The sequence below is a fragment of the Arachis ipaensis genome, chromosome B8 (assembly GCF_059453495.1).
Source record: "Arachis ipaensis isolate K30076 ecotype BB chromosome B8, ASM5945349v1, whole genome shotgun sequence".
Classification (NCBI taxonomy): domain Eukaryota; kingdom Viridiplantae; phylum Streptophyta; class Magnoliopsida; order Fabales; family Fabaceae; genus Arachis; species Arachis ipaensis.
Window position 1 is genome coordinate 132,409,822 of NC_142443.1, and position 18,683 is coordinate 132,428,504.

The 18,683-nt window shown below is 42.8% G+C and overlaps 1 protein-coding gene across 1 annotated transcript; it reads left to right on the forward strand.

Annotated features, from left to right (window-relative positions):
- Positions 1 to 3,274: 3,274 nt before the first annotated feature.
- LOC148549893 (uncharacterized) lies at positions 3,275 to 15,640 on the forward strand. Its single transcript, XM_088495834.1, has 3 exons — positions 3,275 to 5,128; positions 13,764 to 13,839; positions 15,360 to 15,640. Exons 1-3 carry the CDS (start codon positions 3,275 to 3,277, stop codon positions 15,638 to 15,640), a joined length of 2,211 nt encoding a protein of 736 aa, XP_088351960.1.
- Positions 15,641 to 18,683: the final 3,043 nt, after the last annotated feature.

Genomic DNA, 18,683 nt, shown 5'->3' on the forward strand with positions numbered 1-18,683 from the left:
GTAAAATTGAAAAAGTAAATTAAAAATATAAAACGTAAAATTTTAATAAGATTTAAATCGTAAAATCGTCAGACTTAGTAGAAATTTTGTAAAATTGATAAACTCATTTAAAATTCTAATATTAGAAAATTTTAAGAGTTAAATCGAGATTCTTGCTACTATACTGAAGAGCAGAATTTAAGTTAAAGCCCCTTCTGACCAAAATAAAAAAAAAGTTTAGAATTAAACAAATGCAATAAATCGTGTCAATATAATTTTAAGTTGTTTTATTAAAATTAATTTAAATTATAATAATTTAATTAATAAAAAAATAATATATTATACGTTTAAAATATTTGTTTAATTTGATATTAAGTATATCAATTTTAATATAATTATTAATTATTTTTATTAATTTAATTTTTTTAATAAGCTAAACATATATATTTAATATCAAATTAAATAATCTAGTAATATTTAAACTCATTAATAAATATTTATATGTTGTTTTATTGTAAAGTAAAAACATATAAAAACTAGTTTAAAATAAATAATAATAAATTAGTAGAAAATTCGAATGCACAAATTTCTCTAATAAATAGTAAATAATTTAAAATAACAAAAAATAACCCAACACTCTCCTTTGATATCTGCAAAATATGTATGATTTTTTATTTTAATAAATAAAATGAATATAATAATTACCAAAATAAATAATTTAAAAAATATTTACCGATTTAAATTCTCCTGCCATCGGAAGCCTGGCAACTGCTCCACCAACGCCCACGTCTCAGTGCCGTACCACCTATCGAAGTCACGGAGGCACCCCCAACGGGGTTACTGTGCGCGCGTAGGTCTAGGTGGTACGCCACATCCTACAAGGTGATAGTGATCTCACCCCACGGGAGATGAAACGTGTGCGTCTCTGGACGCCATTACTCCACAAGTGCCGGAAATCAGGGAATCGTCAAAAGTGAAGTCCCTGAGGGGCACCGTGTCACCGAATCCGGCCTTAACCAGATACGGGACGATGGCGTCGGGTAGAGGAAGGGTATGACTCACTCGCCGAGGCAGTAGAAGGCGAGGCCTCTGAAGAATAAAAAAAAATTCATGCTTAAAAAACATTCAGCCAGATATTGGTTTTTTTGATTTAGTAGTTAGATCAGCTTAACATGATACACAGCACATTAGAAGTTACGCAAATATTTCTTTCTAACTTATAGCTACTTCTACTTAAGCACATACTTCGATGTTTCATTGTTTCTAGGCTACACATGTCTCTAAATTACATATTCCATACTAAGCAAACCCTAACTAGAACGTTATAAATACTAACAACCTAACACAAGTAAAACAGAGTTCCAAACTAATAATTATGTCATAACAACCTTGCACAAGCAAATAGAGTTCTAAATTCCTCCTAGAGATCTATCCCTAAACCATTTAACTACATTCTGTCTCTTCAGGATTACCCTAACAATGGCCACATACTTAGATTAAACAAACAGAACACAACTAACCTCGAAGTCGGCCGCTACGGCGTAATGCGACGTCTCGTTCAGCCTGTTGATGTCTTCGTCGTTCCTCGCCTGGCACGCTATCACCGTATCAATATAAAATAGGGTAAGAAAGGGTCAAAAGAGGGGAGAAAGAGGTTGACAAAGTCAAATGGAGGTTCGGAATGAAGCTGTAAACATGGTTCTGAAAACTGGACCGGTTATCGAACCGCTCTAACTACTGGTTTACTGGTCCAACCGTAGTTCAACCGAAAAAACCGTTTTATAATAAAATAAAAATAATAAATAAATTATAAATATACACTCTAAAACATAATTATAATGCAGAGACATATTTTCCAGAGCCACCAAACATAACCATGCTTGATTTTCTTGACAGTTCCCAAGTCAACGATAGGAAACTTGCCATACTTGAGCCTAATGTTTTAAGTCACAACAAAATCATACTAAATAAATTCAAGTGCCTTGGAAAATGATTAAATAGAATTCTACTTAGAATGAGACTAAATCAAGACATATGGAATCAAATCTCACAACCATAAGTTTTCATCTCATCTCAAAATATAAAGCAAACAAAAACAATAGTTACCTTAACTTCGTGGAATAAAAAACAGCACCACTTTTGTCAACACATTCAACAGTGAATTTTTCAACTGTTAGACCAAAAAAATATCCATAAAGACGTGTTTAAATAAATTCCTGTTTGGTAAGTGTTCCGAGGGTTACTTAAAATTGTAGGTCGATTTCGGACGAGATCTTCTGTACTAGTCGGAGATGACATGTCCGGCTGGTGGGTGGCGGTCGGAGCTGTCGTGTCCGACTTGTGGGACTACCTGCACTGCTGATCCTTCGTCACCGGAGGGTGGGGGTACCTGTTCATACCCTGGGTCAAGCTATCCGACCTGGGATGATTGGCGACAAAGCGACCGACCTCTTCAGGTCAGGCTACCCGACCTCTTCTCAAAGAGGTCGGCCGAATCAACAGGAAAGCCCAGTAAAAAGACCCAAATAGAGGAACACGACCCAAATCCAAAGGCAATCCAAGCCTATAGAGATAAAGGCGGTTCCCTTGAAGATAAGTTGACTTCACTCAAAATAAGATAAGATAAGATAAGATAACTAACTTATCCCACACTATTATAAATACACTGGAGCACCCAGGTATAACTCATACTCTGATTCTACAATAAACCTGCTTAATACCCGTGCTAACTTAAGCATCGGAGTCCCTTGCAGGTACCCTCCACCCTCCGGTGACCAAGGATCAGAAGTGCAGCCAGGACAACAAGTCGGACACAACAGCTCCGGCCGCTATCAAGCCAGCCGGACTCGTCATCTCTGACCAGTCAGAAGATCTCATCCGAGATCGACCTACAGTTTCAGGTAACCCTCGGAACATTGGCGCCGTTGCCGGGGAACCTGGAAGTCATCTCATCACCATGGCGGACGAACAGGATAACGACCACAACTCAGATTTAGAGGACAGAACGCCGCATAAAAACACGGGTGCCACACCAAAAGACACTCCGGAATCTAACGGAGACAAAAACTCATCACATCCGGGAGTAATAAAAGCACTTCAAGATCGCCTAAAGCAACTCGAAAAAGAAAGCTAGTACCAGCAAGAAGTCGGCAAGGATCTACAAAGAGAAGTAAGACGACGTCGAGAATTGGAAGATAAACTCCTACAACTTGAAACCGATCTCAAAGCAAAGGCTACCCGGACCACCCCTGAGGACAACTCTTGCAAGGATCAAGATCCATTCACTAGGGAAATCATGAAGACTAAAATCCCTAAAGACTTCAAAGTCCCGGATATGACCTTGTACGATGGCACTACAGATCCCAACCATCATCTCAGCAACTTCAGAAGTAGAATGTACCTCACCGACGCCTCAGACGCCGTTCGCTGCAAAGCTTTTCCAACGACTCTCACGAAGACAGCAATTAGATGGTTCGACAACTTGCCTCCTAAGTCCATCTCAAGCTTTGACGACCTAGCCAAAAAGTTCTTGGCCAGATTCTCCATCCAAAAAGACAAAGCCAAGCATGCCCCCAGTCTACTAGGAATCAGGCAAGGAGATCGGGAAAGTCTTCACAACTACATGGAAAGATTCAACAAAACATGCCTGGATATACAAAGCTTGCCAACAGAGGCCGCCGTCATGGGCCTCATCAACGGCTTACGAGAGGGACCTTTCAGCCAATCTATATCAAAGAAATACCCCACATTTCTGGACGAGGTGCAAGAGCGGGCAGAGAAGTACATCAACATGGAAGAAAATTCCCGACTTGGGGAGGCCTCGAAATCCGGTTTCACCTACCGAGATAAAGATAAAGAATCCAAGAAGAAGGAAGATCTATCGGGGGAAAAAATAAAAAAGTATCATAATTACACCCCTCTTCGGGTGTCCCTGGTGGATATTTACAAAGAAGTCTGTAACACAGAGAAGATACCCCCAGCTCGACCACTCAAAGGCAAAAGAGGAGGAGAAAATCGGAACGAATACTGTGAATATCATCGGGTCCGAGGACATTCCACCAACGAATGTTTCGATTTAAAAAACATCATAGAAAAATTAGTAAGAGAAGGAAAACTAAATCGGTACCTGGCCACCCGAGATGATGAGCAAAGAAAAAGACGAAGAGATGAAGATGTCGGACGAGCTGAGCGATCACCTCGTACGCCAGAAAGACATGTCCACATGATACGCGGAGGATTTGCAGGAGGAGGAATCTCCAAGTCATCCCGCAAAAGGTATCTCAAAGAATTTTATCATGTCGAAGGGAAGGAGGAAGCACCCGACATCCCTGCAATCACATTCACCAAAGAAGACGCATCAGGTGTCATCACAGGACACGACGATCCCATGGTCATCACCATCGTACTGGCGAACGCCAATCTCCACTGCATATTAATAGACCAAGGGAGCTCCGCCGACATCTTATTCAAAACTGCCTTCAACAAGATCGGCTTAGAAGAAAAGGAGCTTAGAGCATACCCGAACAGCCTGTTCGGACTGGGCGATACCCCAGTACAACCACTGGGATACGTGTCACTATATACAACCTTCAGAAAAGGGAACCAATTCAGAACACTCAAGATAGACTACATCGTGGTCGACGTGAGTTCAGCCTACAATGCCTTAATAGGTCGGACAACACTAAATCAACTCGGCGCAATAGTCTCAACTCCACATCTATGCATGAAATTCCCAACTACAGAAGGGATAGCTACGATAAAAGTAGATCAAAGGATGGCACGCCGCTGTTATAACGAAAGTCTAAACCTCAGAGGCAGAGGAGAAGAGTTCCATACAATTGAGCTTGGTGGAATTCAGAGGCGAGAAGAACTCCGTCCACAGCCTGAAGGTGAAGTAGAGAAAGTTCAGATCGGAGATACCTCAGACAAAACAACTAATATTGGCACGATCCTGAAAGGAAACACAAAAGAAATACTAGTACAGTTCTTACGAGATAATGTCGATCTCTTCGCATGGAAAGCCGCAGATATGCCAGGCATAGATCCCAAGCTAATGTGTCACAAGTTGGCGGTTTATCCAGGATCTCGGCCGGTACAGCAGAGACGAAGAAAACTTGGGCCAGAACGATCCCAAGCTGTGGAAGAACAGGTACAAGCACTACTGGAGACAGGATTCATAAGAGAAGTCAAGTACCCACTATGGCTAGCTAACGTCGTCTTGGTGAAAAAATCAAATGGGAAGTGGCAAATGTGTACCGACTACACCGACCTCAACAAAGCCTGCCCAAAAGATCCTTACCCACTCCCAAGTATCGACGCTCTGGTAGATGCTTCCTCCGGATATAGATACCTCTCGTTTATGGATGCATATTCCGGATACAACCAAATCCCCATGTATCCACCAGATCAAGAAAAGACCTCGTTTTTGACGCCAAAAGCAAATTACTGCTACATTGTGATGCCTTTCGGTCTCAAGAATGTGGGAGCTACTTATCAAAGGCTAATGAATAAAGTCTTTTCAGATCATATCAGAAAAATCATGGAAGTCTACGTGGACGACATGTTAATAAAGACACAAAGCGAAGAGACATTATTGTCCGACCTGGCCCAAGTGTTCGACACTATAAGGAAGCATAACATGCGACTCAATCCCACAAAATGCACCTTTGCAGTAGAAACGGGCAAATTCTTAGGCTTCATGCGCACACAAAGAGGAATTGAAGCAAATCCAGACAAATGCCAGGCCATACTCAATATGAAGAGCCCAACTTGTGTCAGAGAGGTACAACAACTCAGCAGGAGATTGGCAGCCTTATCCAGATTCTTAGCATGATCAGCTATAAGATCTCTCCCTTTCTATGCCACTTTAAGGAAAGGAAAGAAGTTTGAATGGACAATGGAATGCGAGCGAGCCTTCCAGGATTTCAAAAATTTTCTGGGACGACCACCTATCCTAACTCGACCACAAGAGGAAGAACCACTCGTATTATACCTTGCAGTAGGAAGTCAGGCAGTAGCCTCAGCACTGGTTCGAGAGGACGACAAAGGGAAACAACCTGTATATTTCATCAGTAAAGCGCTGCAGGGATCCGAGCTGAATTACCAAAAAATAGAAAAGTTTGCCTACACTCTCATACTAACATCTCGACGACTTCGTCCGTACTTCCAGGCCCACACCATTAGGGTTCGGACCGACCAGCCCATAAAGGGGATATTGCAGAAAACAGATCTAGCAGGTAGAATTTTACAATGGGCAGTCGAGTTATCCGAGTTCGACCTCCAATATGAAGCTCGAACAGCCATTAAATCACAATACTTGGCCGACTTCATTGCAGAATTCACAGATACCCTGGAAACCCCCACAGAATAGAATCTCTACGTGGATGGGTCTTCAAATAAAACTGGAAGCGGCACAGGTGTGATAATAGAAAGCAACCATGGAATCCAAGTTGAGCTTTCCCTCAAATTTGGGTTCCCGGCCTCAAACAACCAAGCAGAATATGAAGCGTTACTAGCTGGTTTGAAGCTGGCTAAGGAGGTGGGAGCTCAAAAACTCAACATCTTTAGCGATTCACAAATAGTCACCTCACAAATAACAGGGAGCTACCAAGCCAAAGATCCCGCCATGAAAAAGTATTTGGATAAAACCAAGGAACAGCTCAGACAACTCGGAGAATATAAGATCTGCCACATACCCCGCGAACAAAATGTCCGAGCTGATGCACTCTCAAAACTAGCCAGTACCAAATCAGGGGGCAACAATAGCAGCCTCATCCAGGAAATACTGCAGAATCCATCAATCTCGGAAGAGGAAAAAGTCCTAGCCATAACAAGTTAGGATCAAGGATGGATGACCCCCATAATTAATTACCTCAAAACAGAAACACTCCCCACAAATGAGAAGGAGGCAACGAGGTTAAAACGGGAGGCTCAGTACTACACCATCATAAACAACACCCTATATAAAAGAGGGATTTCAATACCACTACTAAAATGTGTGCCGATCTCCAACACAAGGGAAGTTTTAGAGGAAGTATACAGTGGCATTTGTGGCAATCATCTCGGGGCACAAGCTCTCACCAAAAAGGTACTTCGGGCGGGATTTTACTGGCCAACTCTACAAAAAGAAGCTACAGAGTTTGTAAGAACATGCCCACCATGCCAGAAACATGCCAACTTTCACATCGCCCCGCCAGAAGAGCTCATCAGCGTAACCTCACCTTGGCCATTTGCAAAATGGGGACTTGATCTTTTCGGACCCTTTCCCCAGGGATCAGGACAAGTCAAATTCCTCATAGTAGGAGTAGACTATTTTACAAAGTGGATTGAGGCAGAGCCCCTAGCCAACGCCATCGCTCAAAGAAGCCGAAAATTCCTATATAGGAACATTGTCACGAGGTTCAGGGTTCCATACTCCATCACCACAGACAATGGCACTCAATTCACAGATGCAGGCTTCAGGAGATTAGTAGCCGACTTGAACATAAAGCACCAGTTCACCTCCGTCGAACATCCTCAAGCCAATGGACAGGCCGAAGCTGCCAACAAAGTCATATTGGCTGGGTTGAAACGGAGACTGCAAGATGCAAAGGGAGCTTGGGCCGAAGAACTTCCACAAGTCCTATGGGCATATCGAACAACGCCACATTCCACCACAAACGAATCACCATTTCGACTAGCATATGGAGTGGAGGCAATGATCCCAGTAGAGGTCAAGGAAGGGTCGCCTAGAGTAGTCCACTACAATGAAGAAGCCAACTCTCAACTTCAAAAAGAAGAGCTCGACCTACTTCCGGAAATCCAAGAAACTGCCCAGATCAGGGAAGAAGCGCTAAAGCGACGAATGGCTTCAAGATATAATCAAAGGGTAGTGCCAAGAGGTTTCACTGAGAATGATCTCATCCTAATCTGAAACAATATTGGGACAACTCGACCCGGAGAAGGAAAGCTGGCAGCAAACTGGAAAAGACCCTACCGAGTCATAGAAGTACTTGGAAAAGGCTATTACAGACTCTCTGAACTCGATGGACGAGAGCTTCCCAGATCATGGCACGCCTGTAACCTAAGAAGGTATTATAGCTAGAGAAGGTAACAGATCTCGGATGCACTCTTTTTCCTGAAAAGGTTTTTTAATGAGGCACCAAGTTGAGATCCAGAAATTATCCGACTTAAAGGGATGAAAAACTCCCGCATGTATATATTTGCACTTGCTTTTGAATAAAATATAATTTTAGATATTCTACAAATTCTCAAGACGCATTAATCTGAAGCATTCATTGTCCGATTATAAAGCAACAGATCGGCAGAAAGTGAAAAACAGATTCACTGCACGATCACGATGGAAGACCAATAAAGATGAAAACGCGATTCATCTAAAGGTTGACCAAAGAAAGACAGAAACCACCCTCTACAAATCGGCAAAGATGAGCACAGAATAATGCAAGAAGTTATCGAAAGTGATCCAAAAAAAGAACCTGACGAGGTCTTATGGATTGCTAAATAATAACTTAAAGACTGGCCGACATAGAGAAGTCGAACCAAGTCAACCCAAGTTATCAGCAAATCCCTAGAAAGAGGTATGGCCAACCCTATAAAAGAGGAATTGCTATAACTTAGAAGAGATCGACCTAACGAAGTCAGTCTCCTACAAAAACAAGTTATAAAAGTAATCCCTGAAAGAGACCGACAAAGGTCCAAGAAAGAGGATTACAAAAATAACTTAGAAGAGGACGACATGAAGAAGTCGACCTCCTACAAACAAGTTATAAAAGTAATCCCTGAAAGAGACCTGACAAAGGTCCAAGAAAGAGGATTACAAAAATAACTTAGAAGAGGACGACATGAAGAAGTCGACCTCCTACAAACAAGTTATAAAAGTAATTCCTGAAAGAGACATGACAAAGGTCCAAGAAAGAGGATTACAAAAATAACTTAGAAGAGGACGACATGAAGAAGTCGACCTCCTACAAACAAGTTATAAAAATAATCCCTGAAAGAGACCTGACAAAGGTCCAAGAAAGAAGATTACAAAAATAACTTAGAAGAGGACGACATGAATAAGACGGTCTCCTACAACCAACAAGTTATAGAGTAGTCCCTGAAAGAGACCTAAAAAAGGTCCAAAAAAGAGGACTACAAAAATAACTGGAAAAAGGACCAACGAAAAGAAATCGGTTATGGGTTGCTGGTAAGAGCCAGAAAACTGAAATACAAGTAGGATACACACATCCACAACATCAAAGGATCCAAGCTACGAGCAATAAGCACAAAAGCAATTAAAAGAGGCCGAGCAGCAAGGTTTCAGCATCCTCAAAACCCAGAAAAGTGCCAAGACAAGTGCAAACAAGCATGATATAAAATACAGTATTATAAACAAGCTTCAGGGTTGAGTCCAAAAGCTTGAAAGCTACTTGTTGTTTTTTCAAAAAATTAAAAGTTGCTAAACAAGCAACCAAAAGGAGTACCAGCCGTCAGCAAAATATTCAACTATACAAAATAAAGAGTTTTAAAGCCCACAAGCCGGGCCAACTACGCAAATATCCAAAGAAAATTCAGCTAAGATTAGAAGACTTCTCGGCAGCATCAGTCTGAGGAGAAGGAAGGCGAGTCTGAATAGGCACAGCATCCACGGTTCCATCATCCTGGTTCAGAATCTGGCAATCCGGATCAGACACAACTGGAGGAACTGAAGAGGTCGACACTTTGGCAGAAGACACAGGGGGAGGTTCAACATCATCATCATTCTGGTCATCAGGGACAATCTTACCATCCCTCACAACATTATCCAAGCTGAAAAGAGTAAGACCGGCCTCGAGAGCAATAATCCGAACCTGCTCCCTCAAGCTCTCATAGGCAGCAGTTACGCTGCCAACAAGATGACCTTGGAGCTCGGAGTAATCAGCTCGGGCATTCTCCAACTCCTCCCTCAGGCGCACCACTTCCCGATAAGATGTCACATAACTGTCCTTATGCCTCAATGTCGTGTCCTCGGCCAACCGCACAAAAGCCGCCAGAGCAAGGGAACTCACCTTTTCGTTCTTCAGATCCTTCTCCAACTTGGCTACCTTTACCTCAAGCTCTTCCTTCAGGCCCTTCATCTGGTCGAACTCCTGTTTAGCCTCCTCCATAAATTCCTTGGTGGCATGGAGAGGAAGATTCTGAGCAGTTCGGTACATGGCAGCCCCCATATATGCCATTTTAACACTGTTTCAGGTCATAAAATCCAGATGGCGAAGGATTGACACATCATCCATGGGGAGGGTACCGTAGGGACCGATTTGCTGATCTACGAATTCGATTGCATTAAAATCAGGGGTGTCAAGGTTAAAGGCCTCAATTGTTTTCTGTTTCTTATTGGGAGGAGCACCAGAAGTAATGGCAAAAGTCTGTGGAAGATCAGTCAGACGAACTCGAGGAGTGGGAATCACCTTCCTTGGCCCAGGAGAACTTGGCACGGGCGGCTTCACTGGAACTTGAAGATCCTTCTCCGGCCGCCTTGGCCGAGATGTTTTGAGCAGCATCAGCCTTCTTCGCCTTCTTGTAGGCCTTCATGGAATCATTGTTTTTCGACATCTCTGAAAATACAGAATCAACCATAAATGACGAGTTACAACATAGAAGAAGAAAAGCTCAGAAACAAGCATAAAAACAAGTCAGACAGTACCCAAAGCAGTTCGAACCAAAGATGGATCACTCAAGAATCTTTTTGTATTCAGATGGGGTGGTTCCCCCCACAAATCTTCAAGAACAACTACAAAAGTCCGCTCAACCTCATTAAGCATCTCCCATGTATAACGTGGCACTCTCACATTCTTTTGCCACTCTAGAGGAAAAGCAGGCTCGTCATTCTCATCAAGAAAAAAGGGGTGGACCCCCTCGACAGCACGGACTCGGAAGAAATAATTCTTAAAATCTTTAAAAGACTCATCATACATGGCAAAAATTTTATGACCCTGGGCCGATCTGAAAGAAACCCAGGAAGCTTTCTTTTTGGAAGAACCTCCGGGCTTGGCCGAGACAAAAAGATAGAGGAAAAGAGTTTGAGAAGGTGTTATGCCTAATTCTTGGCAAAGCAGTTGAAATATCTTGATAAAATCCCAGGAATTCGGATGAAGATGGGATGGAGCAATGTTACACGACCACAACAAGTCGGTCTCGAAAGCAGTAAAAGGAAAAGTAACGTCCAACTGGCTGAAGAAATATTCATAGGCATAGAAGAATGGACGCTCCCCCTCGACGAAAGTAGGAAAACAAGCCCTCTCATCAGATTTAGGAGCTACAAGCTCATAATCCCTCTCCCGAGCACTGTTACCACAGATCCTATGACGTTTCCTCAACTCTACACAAAATTCAGCATCCATGACAGAGACACACATTAGGACAAGGGAGTCCAGCCAATCGGACATCCCCTCGGGAACTTTGGAAGACACCTCTACAACGTTATTGCGAGAAGACATGAGGCCAACTAATCCTACAAAAAGAAAAGAAGATTGGATTACTAAAAAACATCTCGGAGGAGAGGCAAAGCAACTCGACTAATATGATACAGATGAACAAACAGAAAAGGAAAACCCCAAGACTCAAACCAAAGTCCCGGGGCATCCTTTGGAGGCAGTGGCAAAGCAAGGTTTCAGGAAAAATCTACATCTTACGTCTCGGCATCCTCCAAACAAAAAGAAGATTTCAAACAGCAAGAATTTTCACAGGAGAAAGACAAAACACAAAAAAGTACAAAAAGTCATCAAAGCCACTATCTTTTTACAAAAAGCTTCGACAACACCAAACATGCCAAGCAGAGAATCATCAAAGACACAGCCTTTTCTCCAGAATTAAACAAAAACCATCATCGAAAGCACAAGCAGAAACGGTGATAACATGCAAAAGCCCTAAAAGCATCAAGCAACAGGAAAGGCGAAAAATTTTATACGAAAGACGAAGAAACTCCCAGAAACAGCAATTAGGCACAACAAAAACAGAAAGACCCAAACTTTCTCCAAGCAAAATCAAAACTTCACCACAAAACCAGAGCCAAAGCAACAAAAGAGAAAGTAATTGCAAAATGGAACTAACCTGGAGAAATGAGAAGTTCCGGAAGAAGTAGAAAGGAAGGAATCGTTGGAACACTGGAAGGCACCGCAACGCAAGAAAAGACAGAGACAGAGAAAACGAAGGAGTTGCAAAGAAAAAGGAAGAAGAGAAGCCGTTTTTTTGAGGAAGCAAAATTCAAAATAAGGCCAGGAGAAACGGGGAAATTAATACCAATTAATGAAGGTATTAAACCATCGCACGTTCCCTAGAACAAAGCGCTAACACAAAAGCGCACGTTTTTAGAGGAAAAACGTTCTACATTCAAAAAAGCTCTACAAAGAAAGGAATCGACAAAAGTGCTCGAGTTCGGCTTCGCTATAAAAAGTTCGAAAAACTCGACCTCAAAGCAGAAGACCGAGCTCAAGCAGGGGCACTGTTCATACCCTGGGTCGAGCTATCCGACCTGGGATGATTGGCGACAAAGCGACCGACCTCTTCAGATTAGGCTACCCGACCTCTTCTCAAAGAGGTCGGCCGAATCGACAGGAAAGCCCAGTAAAAGGGCCCAAATAGAGGAACACGACCCAAATCCAAAGGCAATCCAAGCCTATAGAGATAAAGGCTTAATAAGATAAAGCCCAAATAAGCTGACTTCACTCAAAATAAGATAAGATAAGATAAGATAACTAACTTATCTTATCAAAAAAGGTCAACCCACACTATTATAAATACACTGGAGCACCCAGGTATAACTCATACTCTGATTCTACAATAAACCTGCTTAATACCCGTGCTAACTTAAGCATCGGAGTCCCTTGCAGGTACCCCCACCCTCCGGTGACCAAGGATCAGAAGTGCAGCCAGGACAACAAGTCGGACAAAATAGCTCCGGCCGCTATCAAGCCAGCCGGACACGTCATCTCCGACCAGTCAGAAGATCTCATCCGAGATTGACCTACAGTTTTAGGTAACCCTCGGAACAGTACCTGCAAGAGACTCCGATGCCTAAGTTAGCATGGGTATTAAACAGGTTTTTAGTAGAATCAGAGTATGAGTTATACCTGGGTGCTCCAGTGTATTTATAATGGTGTAGAGTGACCTTTTTAGATAAGATAAGTTAGTTATCTTATCTTATCTTATCTTTGAGTGAGGTCAGCTTATCTTTAGGGGAACCGCCCTTATCTCTATAGGCTTGGACTACCTTTAGATTTGGGTCGTGTTCCTCTATTTGGGCCCCTTGCTGGGCTTTTCTGTCGGTTTGGCCGAGCTCTCTTTAAAAAGAGGTCGGATAGTCTGACCTGAGGAGGTCGGTCGCTTTGACGCCAATCATCCCGGGTCGGACAACTCGACCCAGGGTATGAACAGTGCCCCTGCTCGAGTTTGGTCTTTTTTGGGAGATCGAGTCTTGTATTTAGGACTTCGATCCTGCTCTGATGAAGCCGAACTCGGGCACCGGTCGACTTCTTCCTTGTAGAGTTTTCGTTTTTGAATGCGGAACATTTTCTTCTAAAAGCGCGCGCTTTTGTATTAGCGCTTTGTTCTTGGGAACGGGCGAAGGTTTTTAATACCCTTATTAATTAGTTTTTAATGCCCCGTTTCCCTTGGCTTTCTAATTTGAATCTTTACACACAGAAAAGATGGTTTTTCTTCTCTTGTTACCGTAACTTCCCTTTTCTTTCTCATTTTCTGTTTTCGCCTGGAGTTTTTAATTTCGCGTTTCTTCCTGCGACATTGCCTGGTGCTTTTGCTTGTGTGAGGGTGATTCAGGATTTCATCTTCCTTCCTCGACTCCTCTGAAGCTTTCTGCTTTTTTCCAGGTTGGTTCTATTTACAGTTAGTTTTCTTTGTCATTTGATTGCATGTTTGAAAAAAGCTTGAACCTTTCTATGATCTTTGTATTTGCTTGTCGTTGTAATGTGTTATCTCTGACTTTCTTTTTCGTTTTTCATGCATATTCCTGGTATTTCTTGTTTGAGGCTTCCTAGGGATTTGCATGTTCTACTGTTGCTTCTGGATGTTTATTTTGAAAAAACTGTATCTTGCTCATAATTTTAAAAGATTGCCCCTTGACTTCTGCTCTGTTTTGGTGGCTTTCCTTGTTGCTGTATCTTTGTAGGAGATAACGATTCCCATAATTTAATTTTCGCCTTTTGTTAGGAGTGCGTTTCCCTCTTGATGCTTTTGTTAGTTCCGTCTGAGACTGTGAATTTTGGGAGGTGATTTTGATGATTTTTTATTTGTAACTCGTGGCTTTTCTTCTTGGAGTGTTATCTTCCTGCCAAGACGTGTAGAGACGTAAAGATGAAAACTTGTAGGTTTTCTTGAGTCCTTGCTCCCTAACTTGCACCCAAAAGGATGCCCCTGGGTCTTTAGTGTAGGTCCCGGGGGTTTCCTTTTGTTTGTATTGCTCCGTGTCGCGCTTGTCCGAGTTGTTCTGAGATGTTTTCGTTTTTATCCGAGATGTTTTTGGGTTAGTAATCTGTTTTCTTCTCTTCTTGCTGTAGGACTAGTTGATTCTCATGTCTTCTCGCAAGAACATTGTTGAGACATCTTTCCAGGTCCCCGAGGGCATGGCTGATTAGGTGGATTCAATGGTTCTTCTGTTTCTTTGGTTGATTATGAGTTTTGTCAGCAGCTTAGGCAGTTTCATAGGATTTGTAGTAGTGTCGGTGAGGAGAAGAATTACGAACTTGTACCTCCCTCCTCTGAAGAGAGAGTTTGTTTCTCTACTCGAGTTGCTGGAGACCGTCCTTTTTTCTATGCATATGATTTCTTCTTTGGCCAGATGAGCATCACCATTCCTTTTACTCCTTTTGAGACCAATCTGTTGTGGTCTTGCAACGTAGCTCCGTCCCAACTTCACCCCAATTCTTGGGGCTTTATAAAGATTTTTCAATTGTTGTGTCGTGAACTTGACACCCCTGCCTCGCAATCCCTTTTCTTTTATTTGTTTGTCTTGACAAAACCTGGGGTAGTGAAGAAAAAGGATGCCTGGGTTTCTTTCCGAGCTTCGCAAGGGAAGAAAGTTTTTTCTATGTATGACGAGTCGTTTCGTGATTTTAAGAACTATTTCTTCAAGGTCTGAGCTGTTGAAGGAGCTCGGCCCTTTTTTCTGGATGAGAATGATGAGCCCACTTTTTCTTTAGAGTGGCAAAAGAATGTTGTTGTGTCGAGGTATTCATGGGAGATATTGGACGAGGTCGAGCAGGCCTTTGTGACTGTGTTGGAGGAGAATTGGGGGGAGCCTCCCTATCTTGATACCAAGAAATTCTTAGGGGACCCCTCACTTATCCGAGCTGAGCTGGGTAGTGATCGATTTCCTTTCTTTGTCTGTTTGATTTTATTTTCTGCAGGCTCTTTTCTGATTTGTAAATTGATTTCTCACTGTTGCGCGTTGCTTGCAGAGATGATTAAGGATAATGAGTCTATGAAGGCCTTCAAAAGGGCGAAGAAAGCTACCGCAGAAAAAAACATCTCGGCCAAGGCGGCCGGGGAAGGATCTTCCCAGGCTCAGTCGAAGCCGTCCGTTCCGAGCTCACCTGGGGCGAGGAAGGTAATCCCAACTCCCCGGGTTCGTGTGATTGATCCTCCCCAAGCCTCTGTTGTTACTTCTGGTGCTCCTCCCTATGGATGATGTATCGCTCCTCCGCCATTTGGACTTTATAACTCAGAGTAGTGTTAAGATGGCGCACATGGGGGCTGCCTTGTACCGAACTGCCCAAAATCTTCCTCTTCATGCCACCAAAGCCATCATGGAGGAGGTTAAACAAGAGTTTGATCGGATGAAGGGATTAAAGGAGGGGCTCGAAGTGAAAGTGACAAAACTGGAGAAGGAGCTGGAGAACGAGAAGGCTAGCTCCCTTGCCCTGGCGGCTTCTGTGAGGTTGGCCGAGGACACGGCATTGAGGCATAAAGACAGCTATGTTACATCCTATCGGGAGGTAATGCATCTGAGGGAGGAGTTGGAGTCTGCCCGAACTGATTACTCCGAGCTCCAAGGTCACCTTGTCGGCAGTGTGAATGCTGCTTATGAGAACCTGAAGGAGTAGGTTCAAGTTCTGGCTCCCGAGGTCGATCTGTCTCACTTCAGCCTAGACAATGTTGTGAGGGATGGTAAGATTATCCCTGATGACTCGAATGATGATGATGTTGAACCTCCCCCTACGCCTGCTGCCAAAGTGTCAACTTCTTCAGTTCCTTCTGCTGTGGCCGGTCATCCCGTATTCGATCTGGACTGTCAAATCCTGAATCGAGATGATGGGACCGTGGATGCTGTGCCCCTTCAGACTCGCCCTCCTTCTTCCCATGCTGATGCTACTGGGAAGGCTTCTGATGTTTAACTGAACTTTTTTATCTTTGGTTGTGTAGATAGCCCGGCTTGTGGGCTTTTAAACTCTTTATTTTGTAAATTGTATTTTGCTGACTGTTGGCACTTATTTAGTTGCTTGTTTAGCAACCTTAGGCTAAAAAACAAGAAATAGCTCCCGAGTTCTTGGGGCTGATTTGGGTAGCCCCCTTGAATTTGTTTTTATCAACTTCGCGCCTTTAGTATCATGTCGATCTTTATCTCGTCTATGCACTTTTTCTAGGCTTTTGGTAGTGCTGGAGCCTTGTTGCTCGATCTCTTTGGGTGGCTCTTGTGCTTTTGGCTTTGATTCTTTTTTGAGGCAAAAAATCTTGTTATTTTGGACCTTTTGTGAGGTCTCTGGCAAGTATTACTTTTGTAGCCTTTGCACTTTATGTGGATCAACTTCCTCATGTCGAGCCCTTCTAAGTTACCTTTATAATCCTCTTTTTTGGACCTTGTTCAGGTCTCTTTCAGGGATTACTTCTATAACTTTGTGTGTTCGATCGACTTCGTCATGTCGGATCAAGTTATTTCGTAATCCTCTTTCTTGGACCTTGCTCAGGTCTCTTTTAGAGATTACTTCTATAACTTTGTGTTTTGGGCCGACTTCGTCATGTCGGGCCCTTCTAAGTTATTTTTGTAATCCTCTTTCTTGGACCTTGTTCAGGTCTCTTTCAGGGATTACTTCTATAACTTTGTGTTTTGGGCCGACTTCGTCATGTCGGGCCCTTCTAAGTTATTTTTGTAATCCTCTTTCTTGGACCTTGTTCAGGTCTCTTTCAGGGATTACTTTTATAACTTTGTGTTTTGGCCGACTTCGTCATGTCGGGCCCTTCTAAGTTATTTTTGTAATCCTCTTTCTTGGACCTTGTTCAGGTCTCTTTCAGGGATTACTTCTATAACTTTGTGTTTTGGGCCGACTTCGTCATGTCAGGCCCTTCTAAGTTAAAGTAATCCTCTTTTATAGGGTTGGCCAGACCTCTTTCCAGGGTTTACTTATAACTTGGTTTGACTTGGTCCGACTTCTTAACGTCGGCCAGTCTTTTAAGTTATTATTTAGCAATCCATCAGGACCTCGTCAGGTCCTTTCTCCGGATCACTTTCGATAACTTCTTACATTATTCTGTTTTCATCTTTGCCAATTTGTAGAAAGTGGATTAAATCCTCGTTTAGTCGACCTCTAGATGAATTTGGTTTTCATCTTTGTTGGTCTTTAAGGTGATCGTGCAGTGAATTTGTTTTTCACTTTCTGCCAATCTGTCGCTTTATAATCGGACGATGAATGTTTCAGATTAATGCGTCTTGAAAACTTTGTAGAACGTCTAATATATTTTATTTAAAAGAAAATAAAAATATGTACATATAGAGTTTTTATCCTCTTAATCTCAACTTGGTGCCTCATTAAAAAACCTTTTCAGGAAAAAGAGTGCATCCTATGATGAGATCTTTTACCTTCTCTAACTATAGTACCTTCTTAGGTTGCATGCGTGCCACGACCTAGGAAGTTCTCGCCCGTCGAGTTCGGATAGTCTGTAGTAGCCCTTCCCAAGTACTTTTGTGACTTGGTAGGGTCCTTTCCAGTTTGCTGCTAGCTTTCCTTCCCCGGGTCGAGTTGTTCCAATATCATTTCGGATTAGGATGAGATCGTTCTCAATGAAACCTTTTGGTACTACCTTTTGATTATATCTGGAAGCCATTCGTCGTTTTAGTGCTTCTTCCCTGATCCGAGCTCTTTCTTGAATTTCAGGAAGTAGGTCGAGTTCTTCCTTTTGAAGTTGGGAGTTGGCTTCTTCATTGTAGTGGACCACTCTAGGCGACCCTTCTTCGATCTCTACTGGGATTATTGCCTCTGTTCCATATGCTAATCGGAAGGGTGATTCCTTTGTGGTGGAATGTGGCGTTATTCGATATGCCCATAGGACTTGTGGAAGTTCTTCGGCCCAAGCTCCCTTTGCCTCTTGTAATCTTCGTTTTAGCCCGGCCAATATGACTTTGTTAGCAGCTTCGGCTTGTCCATTGGCTTGGGGATGTTCGATGGAGGTGAGCTGGTGCTTTATGTTCAAGTCGGCTGCTAATTTTCTGAAGCATGCATCTGTGAATTGGGTGCCATTGTCTGTGGTGATGGAGTATGGAACCCCGAACCTTGTGACAATGTTCCTATATAGGAATTTTCGACTTCTTTGAGCAGTGGCGTTAGCTAGGGGTTCTGCCTCGATCCACTTTGTGAAATAGTCTACTCCTACTATGAGGAATTTAACTTGTCCCGATCCTTGGGGAAAGGGTCCGAGAAGATCGAGTCCCCATTTTGCAAATGGCCAAGGTGAGGTTA

What these genes read in the sequence shown, in the direction of transcription:
- LOC148549893 (XM_088495834.1), top strand. Translation starts at nt 3,275, where the DNA reads ATGAAGACTAAAATCCCTAAAGACTTCAAAGTCCCGGATATGACCTTG. An exon ending in CCCAAGCTGTGGAAGAACAG is followed by an intron (nt 5,129 to 13,763) that starts GTACAAGCACTA and finishes TGCTTGTGTGAG; the next exon opens with GGTGATTCAGGATTTCATCT. An exon ending in CCAGGTTGGTTCTATTTACA is followed by an intron (nt 13,840 to 15,359) that starts GTTAGTTTTCTT and finishes TATTTTCTGCAG; the next exon opens with GCTCTTTTCTGATTTGTAAA.